This window comes from Bufo bufo, chromosome 1 (assembly GCF_905171765.1).
Source record: "Bufo bufo chromosome 1, aBufBuf1.1, whole genome shotgun sequence".
Lineage (NCBI taxonomy): Eukaryota > Metazoa > Chordata > Amphibia > Anura > Bufonidae > Bufo > Bufo bufo.
In genome coordinates this window covers 370,909,515-370,933,628 of record NC_053389.1, presented here as the reverse complement: position 1 = coordinate 370,933,628, position 24,114 = coordinate 370,909,515, and the positions used below count along the sequence as shown (strand labels likewise).

General features: G+C 43.1%; 1 protein-coding gene across 1 annotated transcript in view; it reads right to left on the bottom strand.

Annotated features, from left to right (window-relative positions):
- The window catches only part of TENM2 (teneurin transmembrane protein 2), a 3,383,593-nt gene that overhangs the window by 595,297 nt on the left and 2,764,182 nt on the right, over window positions 1–24,114 (bottom strand). Inside the window, exon 21 of the mRNA XM_040404927.1 lies at window positions 12,699–12,931. Within this exon, the coding sequence (XP_040260861.1) occupies window positions 12,699–12,931 (233 nt within the window). The remainder of the gene's footprint in view (window positions 1–12,698; window positions 12,932–24,114) is intronic.

The following is a 24,114-nucleotide window of genomic DNA, read 5'->3' as shown; positions in this document are numbered from 1 at the left end:
TGTATTAACCTGTCTACTTGGTAGAGCAGGGGTCTATGACAGAAAAAAATAGTTTATTGTCACCCGAAAATGTAAAAGAAAAGTTATTGAAATTTATTAAGCTGTCAACTAGGTAGAGGAGGGGTATATTACACCCCAAAATTGGTGAATTTGACCCTTAAATGTAACTGACAAACATTTTATTTTTACCGTCTAATAGGTATAGCAGTGGTACATCACACCAAAAAATTTGTGAATTTCTCCATAAAATGTAAATAACAATTTTTTTTTTACCGGTCTAATAGGTATAGCAGTGGTACATCACAACAAAAAATTTGTGAATTTCACCAGAAAATGTAAATAATTTTTTTTTTTTACCGGTCTACTAGGTATAACAGTGGTACTATACACCCAAAAATTTGTGAATTTCACCAGAAAATGTAAATGACAAAGTAGTGAAATGACATAAAATAAAATACGTACAAATAAAATAAAAAAATTGATTTATGAGGTGGAGTTCCATATGGAGTAGGAGTTTAAAGGAGGCGGCGGACGTAGCAGTGTAGGTGGAAGCGGCGGTGGAGGAGGATGAGGTAGCCAACACAGGTTTTTGGTTTTAATTTAATTTTTTAAAATTAGGGTACACTCTAAAAGAGTGTGAAATATCCATAATACAAGAATGAGCAATTGCGCTGCAGTATAACAATGGCTGGTTAGTGCCGGTATACATGTCTATTCTTCACAATGTATGCACAAATCCTGAGGGATCCATGCCTGGTTCATTTTAATGAACGTGAGCTTGTCCACATTGGCTGTGGACAGGCGGCTGCGCTTGTCTGTGATTACGCCCCCTGCCGTGCTAAACACACGTTCAGATAATACACTGGCTGCAGGGAAGGCCAGCACCTCCAAGGCAAAAAGGGCAAGCTCAGGCCATGTGCCCAATTTGGAGACCCAGAAGTTGAAGGGGCAGACCTGTCATTCAGTACGCGTAGGCGTGTGCACACATACTGCTGCACCATGTTGGTGAAATGCTGCTAAGACGTTCCATATCAGCTGGTGGTGATAGTTGTTGTGGCGTGCTGACAAAGCTTTTCCACATTTCGGCCATGCTAACGCTGCTGCGTTGGCGACATCTTCCTTTGCCTTCGCCTTGTGCTTCCACTGTGCCCCCGCTGTCAGGTGGGAATGCCACCAGCAGCGCGTCTGCCAGCGTGCGCTTGTACTCACGCATCTTACGATCACGCTCCAGTGAGGGAATTAAGGACGGTACATTGTACTTGTAACGGGGATCCAGCAGCGTGGTCACCCAGCACCCACTACAGCATGTAATCGCTCAAGTGTGCCGCGCTGCCCAGAGGCAATGGAAATCTGTCCTCTGTGGGAGGTGTATTGTCTGTGTCCTCTGTATCCCCCCAGCCACGCACCAGTGATGGCCATGAGCTGGTCTGGGTGCCACCCTGCTGTGAACATGGTTCCTCCTCCTCCATCTCCTCCTCCTCATCCTCCACCTGGCGTTTGTGGGTGCAGGAACCCACCCTCGGAGCCACTTGTGAATGACTGGCCGGAAAACCTACAAAATGATCCCTCTTCCTCCTCCTTCTCGTGTGCCACACCCTCTTCCATCATCACCAGGAGCGTTTTTTCAAGGAGGCATAGAAGTGGGATAGTAACGCTGAGAATGGCGTTATCGGCACTGGCCATGTTGGTGGAGTACTCGAAACAGCGCAACAAGGAACACAGTTCTCGCATGGAGGCCCAGTCATTGGTGGTGAAGTGGTGCTGTTCCGCCGAGCGACTCACCCGTGCGTGCTGCAGCTGAAACTCCACTATCGCCTGCTGCTTCTCGCACAGTCTGGCCAGCATGTGCAAGGTGGAGTTCCACCTTGTGGGCACGTCGCATATGAGGCAGTGAGCGGGAAGGCCGAAGTTACGCTGAAGTGCTGACAGGTGAGCAGCAGCAAGGTGAGAACGCCGAAAGCGCGCACATACGGCCCACACTTTATGCAGCAGCTCTGACATCTCGGGGTAATTTTTAAGGAATCTCTGCACCACCAAATTCAGCACATGCGCCAGGCAAGGGATGTGCATCCAACCGGCTAGTCCCAAAGCTGCTACGAGATTTCGCCCATTATCGCACACCACCAGGCCGGGCTTGAGGCTGACTGGCACAAACCACTAATCGGTCTGTTGTTTAAGGCCCGTCCACAGCTCCTGCGTTTGGGGTTTGTCCCCCAAACAGATAAGTTTTAGAACAGCCTGCTGTCGTTTACCCCTGGCTGTGCTGAAGTTGGTGGTGAAGGTGTTACGCTGACCGGACGAGGAGCCGGTAAAGGATGAGGAAGCGGAGTAGGAGGAGGAAGCAACAGGAGGCAAACTGAAGCGCCCTGCAATCCTCAGTGGTGGAAGGACATGCGCAAAACTGCGATCCGCCTCAGGCCCAGCCACCACTGCATTTGCCCAGTGTGCTGTTATGGAGATATAACGTTCCTGACCGTGCTTATTGGTCCACGTATCCGTAGTGAGGTGCATCTTGCCACAGATGGCGTTGCGCAGTGCACACCTGATTTTGTCTCCCACTTGTTTGTGCAGGGAAGGGATGCTCGCCTGGAAAAGTAGTGGTGGCTGGGCACGACGTACTGTGGGACAGCCACTGCCATAAGCCCCCAGCTCCTCCTCCTAGTCCCTCCCCGCTCGCTCGTACATCGCAGCCTGCGATGTAAAACTGTCAGCATTTTCGACCCATAAGATGCAGGGGGGGGGAGTGCGTCTTATAGGGCGAAAAATACGGTAATAATAATATGAAATAATATTGTAAGAAATAGGTACTTAAGCTGATATTTTTAAAAACAAAAATGATATTTTTAGGGAAATTTTTAACATTTTTTGTGAATGTAATTAATAAATAATAATGTTCATTCATTTTTATTAAAACAAGTTGTTGATTTGTGGCATCTCGAGTTACAAAGTACGTTACTTTTTTTACAGGCACATCTTTTTGTTTTACATTGCATTTTGGATTGTTTACAAGAACACTTCTTAAATCCTTGACCACCAAATTAGGATAATTCTCCTGCAATCTCATGCAGACTTAGGTTAGTACGGGGAACTGTTTCGGTAAATGTTGTAGTAGCTATTTGAAGAGCGTCTCTAGGTAGCCAATCTTTTATAATTCCAACTGAGGTACCAATTTAGTATAAATTATTTTTTATATCTAATACGATCCCCACAATGTTATTTCCATCTAATGGGCCTCTATCTACCTTAGGTACATATACCAAAACTGTGGAATCCACTAACACGTCTTTAAATTTCTTCAAACAAACTTCTTTTTTTTTTTCATCATTTCCCTTACGGATTTGATCAAATCTCCATTTTCATCATTTCCCTTAGGGATTTGATCAATTCTCCATTTTCATCATTTCCCTGCTGTTACTGTTAGTGGAGGTTGTGTATATACTGTATACTGTGAGTGGAGGTGTGTATGCGTATAATCTGTGAGCGGAGGAGCTACGTATATACTATTAATGTACTACATGGAGCAGATGTTTTTTGTATGGAGAAACTACAGTTGCAAGAAAAAGTATGTGAACCCTTTGGAATGATATGGATTTCTGCACAAATTGGTCATAAAATGTGATCTGATCTTCATCTAAGTCACAACAATAGACAATCACAGTCTGCTTAAACTAATAACACACAAAGAATTAAATGTTACCATGTTTTTATTGAAAACACCATGTAAACATTCACAGTGCAGGTGGAAAAAGTATGTGAACCCCTAGACTAATGACATCTCCAAGAGCTAATTGGAGTGAGCTGTCAGCCAACTGGAGTCCAATCAATGAGATGAGATTGGAGGTGTTGGTTACAGCTGCCCTGCCTTATTAAAAACACACACCAGTTCTGGGTTTGCTTTTCACAAGAAGCATTGCCTGATGTGAATGATGCCTCACACAAAAGAGCTCTCAGAATACCTACGATTAAGAGTTGTTGACATGCATAAAGCTGGAAAGGGTTATAAAAGTATCTCCAAAAGCCTTGCTGTTCATCAGTCCACGGTAAGACAAATTGTCTATAAATGGAGAAAGTTCAGCACTGCTGCTACTCTCCCTAGGAGTGACCGTCCTGTAAAGATGACTGTAAGAGCACAGCGCAGACTGCCCAATGAGGTGAAGAAGAATCCTAGAGTGTCAGCTAAAGACTTACAGAAGTCTCTGGCATATGCTAACATCCCTGTTAGCGAATATACGATACGTAAAACACTAAACAAGAATGGATTTCATGGGAGGATACCACAGAGAAAGCCACTGCTGTCCAAAAAAAACATTGCTGCACAAGAGCACCTGGAAAATTCCACAGCAATACTGGCAAAATATTTTATGGACAGATGAAGCCAAAGTTGAGTTGTTTGGAAGAAACACACAACACTATGTGTGGAGAAAAACAGGCACAGCACACCAACATCAAAACCTCATCCCAACTGTGAAGCATGGTGGTGGGGGCATCATGGTTTGGGGCTGCTTTGTTGCATCAGGGGCTGGACGGTTTGCTATCAAAGTAAAAATTCATTCCCAAGTTTATCAAGACATTTTGCAGGAGAACTTAAGGCCATCTGTCCACCAGCTGAAGCTCAACAGAAGATGGATGTTGCAACAGTACAATGACCCAAAGCATAGAAGTAAATCAACAACAGAATGGCTTAACCAGTAGAAAATACACCTTCTGGAGTGGCCCAGTCAGAGTCCTGACCTCAACCTGATTGAGATGCTGTGGCATGACCTCAAGAAAGCGATTCACACCAGACATCCCAAGAATATTGCTGAATGGAAACAGTTCTGTAAAGAGGAATGGTCAAGAATTACTCCTGACCGTTGTGCACGTCTGATCTGCAACTACAGGAAAAGTTTGGTTGAAGTTATTGCTCCCAAAGGAGGTTCAACCAGTTATTAACCACCTCAGCCCCCAGTGCTTAAACACCCTGAAAGACCAGGCCACTTTTTACACTTCTGACCTACACTACTTTCACCATTTATTGCTCGGTCATGCAACTTACCACCCAAATGAATTTTACCTCCTTTTCTTCTCACTAATAGAGCTTTCATTTGGTGGTATTTCATTGCTGCTGACATTTTTACTTTTTTTGTTATTAATCGAAATTTAACGATTTTTTTTGCAAAAAAATGACATTTTTCACTTTCAGTTGTAAAATTTTGCAAAAAAAATGACATCCATATATAAATTTTGCTCTAAATTTATTGTTCTACATGTCTTTGATAAAAAAAAAATGTTTGGGTAAAAAAAAAATGGTTTGGGTAAAAGTTATAGCGTTTACAAACTATGGTACAAAAATGTGAATTTCCGCTTTTTGAAGCAGCTCTGACTTTCTGAGCACCTGTCATGTTTCCTGAGGTTCTACAATGCCCAGACAGTACAAACACCCCACAAATGACCCTATTTCTGAAAGTAGACACCCTAAGGTATTCGCTGATGGGCATAGTGAGTTCATAGAACTTTTTATTTTTTGTCACAAGTTAGCGGAAAATGATGATTTTTTATTTTTATTTTTTTTTTCTTACAAAGTCTCATATTCCACTAACTTGTGACAAAAAATAAAAACTTCCATGAACTCACTATGCCCATCACGAAATACCTTGGGGTCTCTTCTTTCCAAAATGGGGTCACTTGTGGGGTAGTTATACTGCCCTGGCATTCTAGGGGCCCAAATGTGTGGTAAGGAGTTTGAAATCAAATTCTGTAAAAACTGACCAGTGAAATCCGAAAGGTGCTCTTTGGAATGTGGGCCCCTTTGCCCACCTAGGCTGCAAAAAAGTGTCACACATCTGGTATCTCCGTATTCAGTAGAAGTTGGGGAATGTGTTTTGGGGTGTCATTTTACATATACCCATGCTGGGTGAGATAAATATCTTGGTCAAATGCCAACTTTGTATAAAAAAATGGGAAAAGTTGTCTTTTGCCAAGATATTTCTCTCACCCAGCATGGGTATATGTAAAAAGACACCCCAAAACACATTCCCCAACTTCTCCTGAATACGGAGATACCAGATGTGTGACACTTTTTTGCAGCCTAGGTGGGCAAAGGGGCCCATATTCCAAAGAGCACCTTTCGGATTTCACTCGTCATTTTTTACAGAATTTGATTTCAAACTCCTTACCACACATTTGGGCCCCTAGAATGCCAGGGCAGTATAACTACCCCACAAGTGACCCCATTTTGGAAAGAAGAGACCCCAAGGTATTCGCTGATGGGCATAGTGAGTTCATGGAAGTTTTTATTTTTTGTCACAAGTTAGTGGAATATGAGACTTTGTATGAAAAAAAAAAAAAAAAAAAAAAAAATCATCATTTTCCACTAACTTGTGACAAAAAATAAAAAATTCTAGGAACTCGCCATGCCCCTCACGGAATACCTTGGGGTGTCTTCTTTCCAAAATGGGGTCACTTGTGGGGTAGTTATACTGCCCTGGCATTTTCCAGGGGCCCTAATGTGTGGTAAGTAGGTAAATGACCAGTGAAATCCGAAAGGTGCTCTTTGGAATATGGGCCCCTTTGCCCACCTAGGCTGCAAAAAAGTGTCACACATCTGGTATCTCCGTACTCGGGAGAAGTTGGGGAATGTGTTTTGGGGTGTCTTTTTACATATACCCATGCTGGGTGAGAGAAATATCTTGGCAAAAGACAACTTTTCCCATTTTTTTATACAAAGTTGGCATTTGACCAAGATATTTATCTCACCCAGCATGGGTATATGTAAAATGACACCCCAAAACACATTCCCCACCTTCTCCTGAGTACGGAGATACCAGATGTGTGACACTTTTTTGCAGCCTAGGTGGGCAAAGGGGCCCATATTCCAAAGAGCACCTTTCGGATTTCACTCGTCATTTTTTACAGAATTTGATTTCAAACTCCTTACCACACATTTGGGCCCCTAAAATACCAGGGCATTATACCTACCCCACAAGTGACCCCATTTTGGAAAGAATAGACCCCAAGGTATTCGCTGATGGGCATAGTGAGTTCATGGAAGTTTTTATTTTTTGTCACAAGTTAGTGGAATATGAGACTTTGTATGAAAAAAAAAAATTAAAAAAAATCATCATTTTCCACTAACTTGTGACAAAAAATAAAAAATTCTAGGAACTCGCCATGCCCCTCACGGAATACCTTGGGGTGTCTTCTTTCCAAAATGGGGTCACTTGTGGGGTAGTTATACTGCCCTGGCATTTTCCAGGGGCCCTAATGTGTGGTAAGTAGGTAAATGACCAGTGAAATCAGAAAGGTGCTCTTTGGAATATGGGCCCCTTTGCCCACCTAGGCTGCAAAAAAGTGTCACACATCTGGTATCTCCGTACTCGGGAGAAGTTGGGGAATGTGTTTTGGGGTGTCTTTTTACATATACCCATGCTGGGTGAGAGAAATATCTTGGCAAAAGACAACTTTTCCCATTTTTTTATACAAAGTTGGCATTTGACCAAGATATTTATCTCACCCAGCATGGGTATATGTAAAATGACACCCCAAAACACATTCCCCAACTTCTCCTGAGTACGGCGATACCAGATGTGTGACACTTTTTTGCAGCCTAGATGCGCAAAGGGGCCCAAATTCCTTTTAGGAGGGCATTTTTAGACATTTGGATACCAGACTTCTTCTCACGCTTTGGGGCCCCTAGAATGCCAGGGCAGTATAAATACCCCACATGTGACCCCATTTTGGAAAGAAGACACCCCAAGGTATTCAATGAGGGGCATGGCGAGTTCATAGAAATTTTTTTTTTTTGGCACAAGTTAGCGGAAATTGATATTTTTTATTTTTTTCTCACAAAGTCTCCCGTTCCGCTAACTTGGGACAAAAATTTCAATCTTTCATGGACTCAATATGCCCCTCACTGAATACCTGGGGGTGTCTTCTTTCCGAAATGGGGTCACATGTGGGGTATTTATACTGCCCTGGCATTCTAGGGGCCCTAAAGCGTGAGAAGAAGTCTGGAATATAAATGTCTAAAAAATTTTACGCATTTGGATTCCGTGAGGGGTATGGTGAGTTCATGTGAGATTTAATTTTTTGTCACAAGTTAGTGGAATATGAGACTTTGTAAGAAAAAAAAATAATAATTCCGCTAACTTGGGCCAAAAAAATGTCTGAATGGAGCCTTACAGGGGGGTGATCAATGACAGGGGGGTTGATCAATGACAGGGGGGTGATCAATGACAGGGGGGTGATCAATGACAGGGGGGTGATCAATGACAGGGGGGGTGATCAATGACAGGGGGGGTGATCAATGACAGGGGTGGTGATCAATGACAGGGGGGTGATCAGGGAGTCTATATGGGGTGATAACCACAGTCATTGATCACGCCCGTGTAAGGCTTCATTCAGACGTCCGGATGCGTTTTGCGGATCCGATCCATCTATCAGTGGATCCGTAAAAATCATGCGGACGTCTGAATGGAGCTTTACAGGGGGGTGATCAATGACAGGGGGGTAATCAATGACAGGGGGGTGATCAGGGAGTCTATATGGGGTGATCACCACAGTCATTGATCATGCCCCTGTAAGGCTTCATTCCGACGTCCGGATGCGTTTTGCGGATCCGATCCATCTATCAGTGGATCCGTAAAAATCATGCGGACGTCTGAATGGAGCTTTACAGGGGGGTGATCAATGACAGGGGGGTAATCAATGACAGGGGGGTGATCAGGGAGTCTATATGGGGTGATCACCACAGTCATTGATCATGCCCCTGTAAGGCTTCATTCAGACGTCCGGATGCGTTTTGCGGATCCGATCCATCTATCAGTGGATCCGTAAAAATCATGCGGACGTCTGAATGGAGCTTTACAGGGGGGTAATCAATGACAGGGGGGTGATCAATGACAGGGGGGTGATCAGGGAGTCTATATGGGGTGATAACCACAGTCATTGATCATGCCCCTGTAAGGCTTCATTCAGACGTCCGGATGCGTTTTGCGGATCCGATCCATCTATCAGTGGATCCGTAAAAATCATGCGGACATCTGAATGGAGCTTTACAGGGGGGTGATCAGGGAGTCTATATGGGGTGATCACCACAGTCATTGATCATGCCCCTGTAAGGCTTCATTCAGACGTCCGGATGCGTTTTGCGGATCCGATCCATCTATCAGTGGATCCGTAAAAATCATGCGGACGTCTGAATGGAGCTTTACAGGGGGGTAATCAATGACAGGGGGGTGATCAATGACAGGGGGGTGATCAGGGAGTCTATATGGGGTGATAACCACAGTCATTGATCATGCCCCTGTAAGGCTTCATTCAGACGTCCGGATGCGTTTTGCGGATCCGATCCATCTATCAGTGGATCCGTAAAAATCATGCGGACATCTGAATGGAGCTTTACAGGGGGTTGATCAATGACAGGGGGGTAATCAATGACAGGGGGGTGATCAGGGAGTCTATATGGGGTGATCAGGGGTGATCAGGGGCTAATAAGGGGTTAATAAGTGACGGGGGGGGGGGTGTAGTGTAGTGTAGTGGTGCTTGGTGGGACTTTACTGAGCTACCTGTGTCCTCTGGTGGTCGATCCAAACAAATGGGACCACCAGAGGACCAGGTAGCAGGTATATTAGACGCTGTTATCAAAACAGCGTCTAATATACCTGTTAGGGGTTAAAAAAAACACATCTCCAGCCTGCCAGCGAACGATCGCCGCTGGCAGGCTGGAGATCAACTCTCTTACCTTCCGTTCCTGTGAGCGCGCGCGCCTGTGTGCGCGCGTTCACAGGAAATCTCGCGTCTCGCGAGAGGACGCGTATATGCGTCCAGGAGGAATGAATCAACCACCTCCAGGACGCGTCTGTGCGTACAGCGGTCCGGAGGTGGTTAAATCCAAGGGTTCACATACTTTTTCCACCTGCACTGTGAATGTTTACATGGTGTGTTCAATAAAAACATGGTAACATTTAATTATTTGTGTGTTATTAGTTTAAGCAGACTGTGATTGTCTATTGTTGTGACTTAGATGAAGATCAGATCACATTTTATGACCAATTTGTGCAGAAATCCATATCATTCCAAAGGGTTCACATACTTTTTCTTGCAACTGTATATGTTCTGTGTGTGTTACATGGGAAATGTGTGTATTATAGGGGGAACTGTACTATTTTCAATATGGTTTGCACTTAGAGAGGCAATGTGGCTGGTATTCATGGGGATAATCTGGTTGATATTTATAGTTAAATGTGGCTGTAGTGATCCAATATGTTCTCCATTGTGGCATGTGGTACTGTTGGTGTTAGTATTCTGTACTATGAGTTCTTGACGCTTAGAGATTATCTAATATATAAATCTGAGAGCAAGTTTGTGTGTGTAAGTATGTCCACTGTACTGTTTGAGTGTGAGCTGCAGGGAGAAAGTCACCCTCCCTCCCACCCCTGCAACTGACAGAAGTTGATTTTTACATTCATTTTTTCAATCACCGCCGTCTCAGGATTGGGAGGGTGCGTGGTCTAACAGATCATGGGTGTGGCTTAGCGGGACCTGGGGGCGGGTTTTAGGTCTTTTGAGGGTGGACACATTGAGGCAGGGGGAGTGTCTGGGCTCCTTCCTGAAAGAGTGACGCCCCTCTGGGCACCTTATTGGCTCATTTGTATACCAAATAAACTGGATTTTCAGAGGATAAAAACATATATTGCTGGAACAAAGGCACATCTTGAAATAAGGTACTAAGTGCTATTAGGCCATGGCTTTACCTCAATAGCGATTATCCTGGTGACAGATTTCTTTTAAGCTCTCCTACAGGAGTGAAAATAAATGGCTGGATTGTTATGGAAACCTGGAGTAAAACTGTGTATGTGAAGGCTAACGGCCTGCGAGCTTCTATTAGCTGATAGGGGTCATTTGACTAAGCTTCTATTGGCTAATGCATTTTTTGGGAATATCTCAGGAACGGTACATCCTAGAGAGCTGAGACCCGGTCTAAAACCTTCCCGGACACCTGATGTACCTGTGTGCCAGGTGATTGTAAATGCGACAGTGCGGATTCCTTTAGCGGACATACACATACACTCAGCTTTATATATTAGATCTCAAATGCTCAATATGGTGCTACGTGCCTCAATACAAAAAAGAAATAAAAAATCCAACACATGTGGCTTCTCATGGGTGGATAATGCCCTTACTTACCTAGGGATTAAATTAGCCTTATCCTCTAACAAGCTTTTTGATGTCAACTATACCGCCCTCCTTGAAGATATTAAGACCTGCTTAACTAATCTCTACTCCCTATCATGGTTAGGCAAAATGGCAGCAATAAAAATGATTGTCCTTCCTAAGATACTCTACATGATGCGTAATGTACCTATGCCTCTTTCTAACACATATATTCAGAAAATACAATCCTTACAAAAGCGTCATATATGGGGTAGAACTAGACTAGAGTTAAGACTTCTATATTATATAAACCTCTAGAACTTGGAGGTCTTAACTTTCCATCTCTTAGTCAATATTATAAAGCTATTATTTTGGATCAACTTAGATTCTTACATATTGAAGACCTCTCTAAAAAAATGGGTATCTATAGAAAAAGCATCCTTGGGAAGCCACTCTATACTCCTTCACCTCACAGCTCAAAGTATTTTCAATTCTAAAATTGTGAGCCCTTTAATCTGCATTTAAGCTATTTCTAATATTTGGAATCCCCTTACTAGTAGAAAAGGTACTTCTGGTGCCATTTTATGCATCCCCTTTTAAACTGTGTGAATTCCAAATATATCTCTAAACAATTGGGAAAACCTGGGTGTCTCAACCATTTCCCAACTCTGGCATAACAATAATTTTGTTGATTTTGCTTACCTAAAAAAGAGATTTGACATACCGAACAAGGATTTCTATAAATATCTGCAACTGAGACACCTGTTTCAGGTTTGTTTATTTCTGATGTCACATCCTCTGACTTACAAGGTTGGTTCATGTCTACTAGAATAATTGATAAGGGTATTGCCAAAGGCTACCAGATACTGAAAACTGCTCAGATAGATCCTCTAATTTGTATTATTAACCAATGCACTGTGATCTGAATAAGGAGTTTTCTGATACCCAATTGTGTGAAGCCTTTACTGCTACTTCTAAGTTGTCAAGATGTGCAGGGCACCTTGAGGGTGCGAGAAAGATTTTATGCAGATGGTATAAAACTCCTAAATATTTGAATGAGATCTTTCCGGAAGTCTCTCCTTTCTGTTGGCGTTGCCGGGCTTCCTTGGGGTCTTAACTTGGTGGGATTGTCCCTCTATAAATCAATTATGAAAACAAATTTTTGAACTGATTTCAATGATCTGTAACTACACAATCACGCATATCCCAGAATTGGCCCTGCTATCCATAGGAATAAATGCATTCCCTGATCATCACAGGTCAATCATTATCCACTGCATCATTATCATTATTTACTTGGTGACATCCTTACTGGAATTTTTCATATTGTTTATGATATGTAATATGTGTACTCAAGATTGCTTCCATTTGTTTCTTACATTTTGTAATTATACCTACTTTATTATTCATGTGGGACTAAGAGGAATGGGGCTTATTAATATGCTTGGAACAGGACTGTAAAAAACTATATTGTATCTAATCACACCTTATTCATTGAATGTGTATCACTGTTAATAAACAGATTCACCTACTGCATGGGTCACTCTAAAATTTATTCCACTCACCTCGTGGGTTAGTCAGAATGGCATCCACAGCCTTCCCTCCATTACCACATCTAGCATCATCAAAGGGCATACATTGTTCTCCATTGCCAGCAATGACTTCTAAGTTAGTTGCAATATCCTTGGCTCCTGTCAGGGACTTGATTTTGTAAATTCTACGACTGTTTGTGTCAGACAGATATATTGAGCCTGACACAGGATCAACTGCCAGATAATATTTATGTGCTATGTTGTTGCTTTGAAAGAGAAAAAAAGACAAAGATCAGTTAATAACAACTTCCAATATATATAGTACAACAGTACAAGAATAGGTGAGGATATAAAAAGCCACTATGTGACATAAGCTGTAAGACTCCTTAAGATGTGGGAGTGCCAGTAAGGGCGCTATCCAACAGAAACACCTTTTGAAGATAAGGGCATTTTCTGTGTGATAGTATCCTGACAGACACTAGTAAAGCTTTGCAGAAAACTTGCACTGCTTGAATGTAGGACAAAGAATATAAATGCAAAAGAAAAAATGGATATTTATGTTAAAGCAGCAAATATAAAAACACAATTTCAAATATACATTGATATCACCTTATAAATCTCTAAAACTTATAAATTAAAATAATTGCCCCTAATTACTGGTATCTTCATACATGTTGATGTTCAACACTAATTGCAACGTTTTCCTGCCATGTTGAATGCTTCTGTGTTTTGTTATCAAATCATGGAAAGATGAGAACAGACCCTATATTGTGTCAAAAATGAATAGTATGATAGAAAACATAGGTTTATAACTAGTGATGGACGAACATCCGCCGGGACGATTTGCGAATGCGATCGCCCGAACCCGATCAAATGTTTGCGAACCGCAAGTTCACGGCGGGCCCCATTCACTTTAATGGCAGACGAACCGGAAAAACCTTCAGGTCACATTTGCAGCCACCAAATACTTACTAGAAGTGCACAAATCATCCCACAACATGGACAGTGACATACCAGAGGGGGATCAATGGAAAAAATTTCCACAAAAAATATGTATTTTAATCAGGGGCCTTTTATATGCGTCTTTAATGGAAACTGTCAAAAATGTGCCCTGCTGGAGCCTAGGAAAATTTTATTTTAGACCACGGGAGTACAGGCCCCAAACATTAGGCATTCACCGGACAGAAAACATCAAGTGATTATGTGGCTGGAGGTATATTAGATGGTCATTACATATAAATTTTACTGCAGGCCAGTGGAGTACAGGCCCCAAACATTAGGCATTCACCGGATAGAAAACATCAAGTGACTATGTGGCTGGAGGTATATTAGACGGTCTATGGATATCAATTTTACTGCAGGCCAGTGGACTACAGGCTCCAAAAATTATTCATTCACCGTACAGAAAAGAACAATTAATAATGTGGCTAGAGGTACATTAGGCGGTCACCGTATAACGGTTTTACTGTTGGCCAGTTAGATTACAGGTCTCAAAATTATGCATTCACCGTACAGAAAAGACCAAGTGATTATGTGGCTGGAGGTATATTAGACGGTCATTGGATATCAATTTTACTGCAGGGCAGTGGACTACAGGCCCCCAAAATTATTCATTCACCGGGGACCTTCCATTGCGGTGTGCCAATGGCCCCAAATTTTCTAAAGGCCTCCAAGTCCACCAGTTTATATGGCAGTAGTTGGTGGGCTAGCAGTTCCGACAAGCCAGCAGTCAGCCGTTGGGCAAGAGGGTTATCTGGCGTCATAAACTTTTTATGTTCAAACATTTGGGCCACGGAAGCCTACCTTTTGCCAGATGAACGTGACGACGGGACGGTGGAAGGAGAAAGAGAAGAGGCAGGATGAGAAGCGCCGGCAGTGTGGCTTTGTGGGTTTTGACTGTGTTGCTCCCACTGGGCTCAGTGATGGGAGCCCAGGTGACTTCTTAAGGCGGTCGTCCCTAGGTGAGTGTTGGGCTTACTGCGACTTATGCGTTGACAGCACAGGTTGCAGATGGCAACACCATTGGCAGCAGCTGACACGTTAAAAAAAGGCCACACTGCAGAGCCATGTGCCGGCGTCCTGGGAGCGCCAGATGTGACTGTGCATGGTGGATGGCTCGCTCCAGATACATTTGCAGTCTGCTTTTTGCCTCCTGTGCACTGCGAGTTCTGCCTGCTTCTCCTCCTTCTCCTTCCTATCTGCTGCTTCATCTCTCCCTCTGAACTCCCCTCCTCTTCCTCTGTTGTGGGCACCCACGTGACGTCCATCGACACGTCATGATTGTCACCTTCACCACCACTGACATTAGAGATCTCAGAGTAGGCAGCAACAGCGGGAACCACCCTCCTTGGCCTGATCTGGGTACTGTCATCAGACCGCTGGGTGGCGGTCGTTGCTACCTCCTCTTCCTCATCCGATGCCAAGAATTGCTGCGCATCGGAAAGGTCTGGGAATGCATGGGAAAATAATTTCTCTGACTCGAGTGGAGGGGCTATGGTGCTGGTGGTGTCTTTGGGGGTGCACACAACAGAGAGAGGAGGGTGCAGATACAGAGGATGAGGAGGGTGCAGAAGCAGAAGTCTGAGTGAGCCACTCAACCAACTCTGGTGCGTCCTTCACGCATCTGGTGCATAATCGCACGCATCTTCTCCAACTTCCCACTTAGGCTCCAGCGTAGTGCACCTGCCTGACCCCTACCACCCCTGCAGAATGGCCTGCCTCTTCCTGACCCTATGACAAAGTCCCTATAGAAGAGAAATATTTGTGGAAGTAGGTATATCGCATGCCTCAATCAATATTTTGTGAAAGCTGGTATATTAATCCCCTCTATCAGTATTTTGTGGAAACAGGTATATAGAACCCAATAATGAGTATTTGCTGGAAGCTGGTAAATCAAACCCCTTAATCAATACCCTTAATCAATATTTGGTGGAAGCTGGTGTATTGCAGGCCTCAATCAATATTTTGTGGGAGCTGGTATATCTATACCCTGTATCAGTATTTTGTGGAAACAGGTATATAGAAACCAATAATGAGTATTTGCTGGAAGCTGGTGTATCACACCCCTCAATCAGTATTTTGTGGAAGCAGGTATATCGCACCCTTTAATCAGTTTTTTTGGGGTCAACAGGTATATCACACCAATTGCAATTATTTATTCCTATAGCGTTTGGCCCTCTATCTAGCTGCAGTATCTCAGCAGAACCGCACATAACTGCTGCACAATACAAATGCACTATAATATACTTTCTATGTTAGAAGGCATATTATACCGTAGGTATATCACACCCCTCTATAAATTTTTTTTGGGGGGGCAACAGGTATATCACACCAGTTGCAATTACTTATTCCAATACCGTTTGTCCCTCTATCTAGCTTCGGTATCTCAGCAGAACTGCACATAACTGCTCCACAATACAAATGCATTATAATATACTTTCTATGTTGAAGGTATATTATAGGTATATCACATGTGTTTGGTGTCCCTAACAGTCTGTCCCTACTCCACACAGCAACCTCTTCCTACACTGGCAAAAAAACTGAATGTAAAATGGCTGCCAGATCGGGTTTATTTATAGGGTAGGGGGTATGTCCATGTGCTAAAACGTCTCAATTGGCTGTCCTGTCCCACCTGATGGATGTGTCATGGGTAAAAGTTTTGCACAATGCAAAAATTTACATTCACTTTTACGAACATTTCAGTAAAAGTTTGGGTTCGGTGTTCGGCGATTTCTTGGCGCTTTTTGAAAGGCTGCGGAGCAGCCAATCAACATGCGTTTAACTGTGTGACCTTAGAAGCCATCACAGCCATGCCTACTAATGGCATGGCTGTGATTGGCCAGTGCAGCATGTGACCCAGCCTCTTTATAAGCTGGAGTCACGTAGCGCTGCACGTCACTCTGCTGTTACCAGTGTAGGGAGAGGATGCTGCTGGTGCTTTCAGGGAGAGAATAGGACAGAATCTGTGATCAGAACTCCAATTTAACTCAGCGATCTACATAGATTTAGTTGTGTGGGTGCAGTGCACAATCTTTTTACCGCGCCCTGAGCCCAGTGACAGAAAAAAATAACTTTTATCCGTCTGTTAGTTAGTAGAGATGTCGCGAACATCAAATTTTCCATTCGCGGACGACGAACGCAAATTTTCGCAAATGTTCGCGAACGGGCGAACCGGGCGAATCGCCATAGACTTCAATAGGCAGGCGAATTTTAAAAACCACAGGGACTCCTTCTGGCCACAATAGTGGTGGAAAAGTTGTTTCAAGGGGAGTAACACCTGGACTGTGGAATGCCGGAGGGGGATCCATGGCAAAACTCCCATGCAAAATTACGTAGTTGACGCAGAGTCAGGTTTTAATCCATAAAGGGCATAAATCACCTAACATTCCTAAATTGTTTGAAATAACGTGCTTTAAAACCTCAGGTATGCCCGCTTCACAGTGACAGACCAAACTCCCGGTTTAACGCACCGCAAACAACCGCAAACAGTCTATTTGCACAACCGCAAACTCCCCATTTGCACAAGGTTGGATACCAAGCTAGCCATGTCCCATTCCTTGTCCTCACTTATGTCATTGAAGGTCTCTTCCTCCACCCAGCCACGTACAACACCAAGGGTCCCCGAAAAGGTGAGAACAAGCCCCCTGGGACGCCTGCTGTGGTTGGTCTTCCACCTCCTCAAAGCCACCTTCCTCCTCTGACTCCTCTTCTTCAGACTCCAATCTCTGCATTGCCGCAGGTCCAGCAATCGACGACGACAAGGCTGCTTCTGGTGGTGATGGTGACCACAACTCTTCCACTTCATGCTCATCTACGGCCTGATCCAGCACTCTTCGCAGGGCATGCTCCAGAAAAAACGCATATGGGATGAGGTCGATGATGTTGCCTTGGGTTTGACTGACCAGGTTAGTCACCTCCGCAAAAGGATGCATGAGCCAACAGCCATTGTGCATGAGCGTTCAGTAACGCGGCCAAAAAATACCTAGCTCTGCAGAGGCTGTCCTCTTTTTTTTTTAATTTAAAAAAATCTGTTCTTAAAAGTTTAATCTCTGTTTTGTCCCCTATCAGGGGCCGGTGTATGGAATAGATTTTAGGAACCGGGAAATGGAAAAACATGCTTGGTCGTTCCTCTTACTTCCAATTTGGGGCACTGCGCGTACGCCTTGCAATGTACTGCGCCACCAGATATGAGTGGTGTGTTTAAGTAGTACTATTCCTATCAGTTTAATCCCTGTTACGTCTCCTATCAGGGGACGTGTATGGAATAGATTTTAGGAACCGGGAGATGGAAAAAGATGCTTGGTTGGTCCTCCTACTTCCAATTTGGGGCACTGCGCGTGCGCCGTGCAATGTACTGTGCCACCAGATATGAGTGGTGTGTTAAGTAGTACTATTCCTATCAGTTTAATCCATGTTACGTCCCCTATCAGGGGACGTGTATGGAATAGATTTTAGACAACCGCAAAGAGTTGTCAATAGTAGACACACTCATGACATAAATTTTATTCCTCTATGCGTCAATCTTGGTGTAGTGATGACTGTGCTCGTGCGCACGTTTGGGAGATTGCAGGCGATGGCGGTTTTTCAAAGCCTATGGTCGTGCTGAGGTAGTTCAGTGACAGTCAAGTGACCCAGAAAACAATGATTCTGCAGTGTGGGCCCATTGTTGGCCTAGTAGGCTTTAATGTTCACCTTAGATGATCACAAAGAAAATTTATGTTTTTTCTATGCAAAATTATCCAGCCGATCGCTTTTGGTCTGTTCACAATGAAGCAACGACCTTATCATCTGGGGTGTGCCAACATTGCCATTGCCAACACACTCATAGAGGTGGTCGCTTCATTGTGATAGGCAAGTCCCTTCACCACAACAAGGTAACGATCACAAAGGGGAATTGACACATGTACAGTACAGACCAAAAGTTTGGACACACCTTCTCATTCAAAGAGTTTTCTTTATTTTCATGACTATGAAGGCATCAAAACTATGAATTAACACATGTGGAATTATATACATAACAAACAAGTGTGAAACAACTGAAAATATGTCATATTCTAGGTTCTTCAAAGTAGCCACCTTTTGCTTTGATTACTGCTTTGCACACTCTTGGCATTCTCTTGATGAGCTTCAAGAGGTAGTCCCCTGAAATGGTCTTCCAACAGTCTTGAAGGAGTTCCCAGAGATGCTTAGCACTTGTTGGCTCTTTTGCCTTTACTCTGCGGTCCAGCTCACCCCAAACCATCTCGATTTGGTTCAGGTCCGGTGACTGTGGAGGCCAGGTCATCTGGCGCAGCACCCCATCACTCTCCTTCATGGTCAAATAGCCCTTACTTTCAAAGTTTTCCCAATTTTTCGGCTGACTGACTGACCTTCATTTCTTAACCCCTTAAGGACACAGCCTTATTTCACCTTAGGACCAGGCCATTTTTTTCAAATCTGACCAGTGTCACTTTAAGTGCTGATAACTTTAAAACATTTTGACTTATCCAGGCCATTCTGAGATAATTTTTTCGTCACATATTGTACATATGTGACCATACCATCCTGACACTGGTAAAATGAAGTCAAAAAAATTATTTTTTTTGCACAAAAAAATACCTAATTTACCAAAAATTTGGAAGAATTTGCAAATTTCAAAGTTTCAGTTTCTCTACTTCTGTAATACATAGTAATACCCCCAAAAATTGTGATGACTTTACATTCCCCATATGTCTACTTCATGTTTGAATTATTTTGGGAATGATATTTTATTTTTTGGGGATGTTATAAGGCTTAGAAGTTTAGAAGAAAATGACCCCATCTAAGAAACTACACCACTCAAGGTATTCAAAACTGATTTTACATATGTTGTTAACCCTTTAGGTGTTGCACAAGAGTTATTGGCAAATGGGGATAAAATTTGAGAATTTCATTTTTTTGTCTAATTTTTCATTTTAACCCATTTTTTCAACTAACAAAGCAAGGGTTAACAGCCAAACAAGACTGTATCTTTATTGCCCTGACTCTGCCGTTTACAGAAACACCCAATATGTGTCCGTAAACTACTGTACGGCCACACAGCGGGGCGTAGAGTGAAAGGTGCGCCGTTTGGTTTTTGGAGGGCTGATTTTGCTGGACTGGTTTTTTGACACCATGTCCCATTTAAAGCCCCCCTGATGCACCCCTAGAGTAGAAACTCCATAAAAGTGACCCCATCTAAGAAACTACACCCCTCAAGGTATTCAAAACTGATTTTCCACACGCCATTAACCCTTTAGGTGTTGCACAAGAGTTATTGGCAAATGGGGATGAAATTTGCGAATTTCATTTTTTTACCTAATTCTCCATTTTAACCCATTTTTTCCACTAACAAAGCAAGGGTTAACAGCCAAAAAAGACTGTATCTTTATTGCCCTGACTCTGCTGTTTACAGAAACACCCCATATGTGGCCGTAAACTACTGTACGGCCACACAGCGGGGCGTAGAGTGAAAGGTGCGCCGTTTGGTTTTTGGAGGGCTGATTTTGCTGGACTGGTTTTTTGACACCATGTCCCATTTAAAGCCCCCCTGATGCACCCCTAGAGTAGAAACTCCCTAAAAGTGACTCCATTTAAGAAACTACACCCCTCAAGGTATTCAAAACTGATTTTACAAACTTTGTTAACCCTTTAGGTGTTGCACAAGATTGAATGGAAAATAGAGATACAATTTCAAAATTTCACTTTTTTGGCAGATTTTCCATTTTAATATTTTTTTTCCAGTTACAAAGCAAGGGTTAACAGCCAAACAAAACTCATTATTTATGGCCCTGACTCAGTAGTTTTCAGAAACACCCCATATGTGGCCGTAAACTACTGTACGGCCACACAGCGGGGCGTAGAGTGAAAGGTGCGCCGTTTGGTTTTTGGAGGGCTGATTTTGCTGGACTGGTTTTTTGACACCATGTCCCATTTGAAGCCCCCCTGATGCACCCCTAGAGTAGAAACTCCATAAAAGTGACCCCATCTAAGAAACTACACCCCCAAGGTATTCAAAACTGATTTTACAAACTTTGTTAACCCTTTAGGTGTTGCACAAGATTTAATGGAAAATAGAGATACAATTAAAAATGTAACTTTTTTGCCAGATTTTCCATTTAAATTTTTTTTTTCAGTTACAAAGCAAGGGTTAACAGCCAAACAAAACTCATTATTTATGGCCCTGATTCTGTAGTTTACAGAAACACCCCATATGTGGTCGTAAACTGCTGCACGGGCACACGGCAGGGCGCAGAAGGAAAGGAATGCCATACGGTTTTTGGAAGGCAGATTTTGCTGAGCTGGTTTTTTTGACACCATGTCCCATTTGAAGCCCCCCTGATGCACCCCTAGAGTAGAAACTCCAAAAAAGTGACCCCATTTTAGAAACTACGGGATAGGGTGGCAGTTTTGTTGGTACTAGTTTAGGGTACATATGATTTTTGGTTGCTCTATATTACACTTTTTGTGAGGCAAGACAACAAGAAATAGCTTTTTTGGCACCGTTTTTTTTTTTGTTATTTTCAACATTCATCTGACAGGTTAGATCATGTGTTAATTTTATAGAGCAGGTTGTCACGGACGCGGCGATACCTAATATGTATACAATTTTTTTTATTTATGTAAGTTTTACACAATGATTCCATTTTTAAAACAAAAAAAATGTTTTAGTGTCTCCATAGTCTAAGAGCCATAGTTTTTTCGTTTTTATGGGCGATTATCTTGGGTAGGGTATGATTTTTGCGGGATGAGATGACGGTTTGATTGCCACTATTTTGGCGTACATGCGACTTTTTTGATCACTTTTATTACCTTTTTTGGGAAGTAAGGTGGGCAAAATTTACATTTCATCATAGTTTTTTATTTTTTATTTTTATGGCGTTCACCGTTCGGGTAAAGTAACATGACCATTTTATAGATCAGGTCGTTACGGACGCGGCGATACCAAACATGTGTAGGGAATTTTATATTTTTCATTTTTAATCAGTAATAAATGTGTTTGATTTTTACTTTTCTTTCACTTTTTTTCACATTTCTTTTTACCCAGACCCACTTTGTTCTTGAAGATCAATTGGGTCTGATGTCTGTATAATACAGTACAGTACACTATATAGTGTTTTGTACTGTATTTTTATTACAATTATTGGTACCCTGTACATGTAGAGGCACTTGTTTGCATGTATTTACATTTAGTCAGAGACTATTGATTGCCTGCTCTTGACATGTACATTTTTGATTTGCTAACAGTTATTTTCTAATTATAGAATTTAGCTTTTATTAGTCATTAAATTAATATATAAAGTGAGCACTTATATCTAACCTACTGATTAAAACTCTCTACTGCAGACCCTTTGTGTGCAACATTGTGATGGGTTTGCTTCTAGTGCAGGCTAGTATAACTGTGTCAACGTGTTATAGACTTTATGTCTTCTCTGCTGAGTGCCTATATGTACACCTTCTAAACTTACTGTAATAACACTATTGATTTTATACTGCCTGCTATCTTGGCATTGTCTGTGATTGCTAACACATCTCTTTTTCATGTAGCTTAACTTGGTGACTATAATGTTAGCTGTTTGAATGCTAAACTACCTGGCAGCTAAATTCTTCAGTTTGCCTATTTAGTAACTGGGCTATTTTCTCATAGCAGCACAGAACCTTGGCTTGGTTACTGTAATAGTAGCTGTGGAATTGCTACAATTGTTGCCAGCTAGTAGCTGTTAAATCGCTGCACTTGCCACCAGCTGATAGCTTGAGTTTCCCTGTTCAGTGACTGGGCTTATTTCTCATAGTTGCGCAGCCCCTCAGCTTGGTAACTGTATTAGTAGCTGAGGAATCGCTACACTTTCTGCCTGCTAGTGGCTGTAGAATCGCTACAATTGTTACCAGCTAGTAGCTGTTAAATCGCTGCACTTGCCACCAGCTGATAGCTTGAGTTTCCCTGTTCAATGACTGGGCTGATTTCTCATAGCGGCGCAGCACCTCAATTTGATACCTGTAATAGTGGCTATTCAATCGCTACACTTGCTGCCAGCTCAATGCTTCGGTTTTCTTATTAAATGACTGGGCATTTTTGTCATAGCGGCGCGGCACCTCAGCTCAATGGCTGTATTACTGGCTATTGAATTGCTATGCTTGCTGGCAGTTGTCAGCTTTCTATTGTCAGTTTACAGACTATGCTATGTTGCTCATGACGGCACGATATCTCTCTATGCTGCCTAGTGGCTACTCGGTAGCCTGCTCACCCAGTCACTGAACAGGGAAACTCAAGCTATCAGCTGGTGGCAAGTGCAGCGATTTAACAGCTACTAGCTGGCAACAATTGTAGCAATTCCACAGCTACTATTACAGTAACCAAGCCAAGGTTCTGTGCTGCTATGAGAAAATAGCCCAGTTACTAAATAGGCAAACTGAAGAATTTAGGCCTCTTTCACACTTGCGTTGTTGGGATCCGGCATGCACTTCCGTTGCCGGAGGTGCCTGCCGGATCCGTAACAACGCAAGTGTACTGAAAGCATTTGAAGACGGAACCGTCTTCCAAATGCTTTCAGTGTTACTATGGCACCCAGGACGCTATTAAAGTCCTGGTTGCCATAGTAGGAGCGGGGAGCGGGGGAGCGGTATACTTACAGTCCGTGCGGCTCCCCGGGCGCTCCAGAATGACGTCAGAGCGCCCCATGCGCATGGATGACGTGATCCATGTGATCACGTGATCCATGCGCTTGGGGCGCCCTGACGTCACTCTGGAGCGCCCGGGGAGCCGCACGGACGGTAAGTATGCTGCTCCCCTGCTCCCCGCTACACTTACCATGGCTGTCAGGACTTTAGCGTCCCGGTAGCCATGGTAACTATTCAGAAAAAGCTAAACGTCGGGTCCGGCAATGCGCCGAAACGACGTTTAGCTTAAGGCCGGATCCGGATCAATGCCTTTCAATGGGCATTGATCCCGGATCCGGCCTTGCGGCAAGTCTTCAGGATTTTTGGCCGGAGCAAAAAGCGCAGCATGCTGCGGTATTTTCTCCGGCCAAAAAACGTTCCGTACCGGAACTGAAGACATCCTGATGCATCCTGAACGGATTACTCTCCATTCAGAATGCATTAGGATAATCCTGATCAGTATTCTTCCGGCATAGAGTCCCGACGACGGAACTCTATGCCGGAAGACAATAACGCAAGTGTGAAAGAGCCCTTAGCTGCCAGGTAGTTTAGCATTCAAACAGCTAACATTATAGTCACCAAGTTAAGCTACATGAAAAAGAGATGTGTTAGCAATCACAGACAATGCCAAGATAGCAGGCAGTATAAAATCAATAGTGTTATTACAGTAAGTTTAGAAGGTGTACATATAGGCACTCAGCAGAGAAGACATAAAGTCTATAACACGTTGACACAGTTATACTAGCCTGCACTAGAAGCAAACCCATCACAATGTTGCACACAAAGGGTCTGCAGT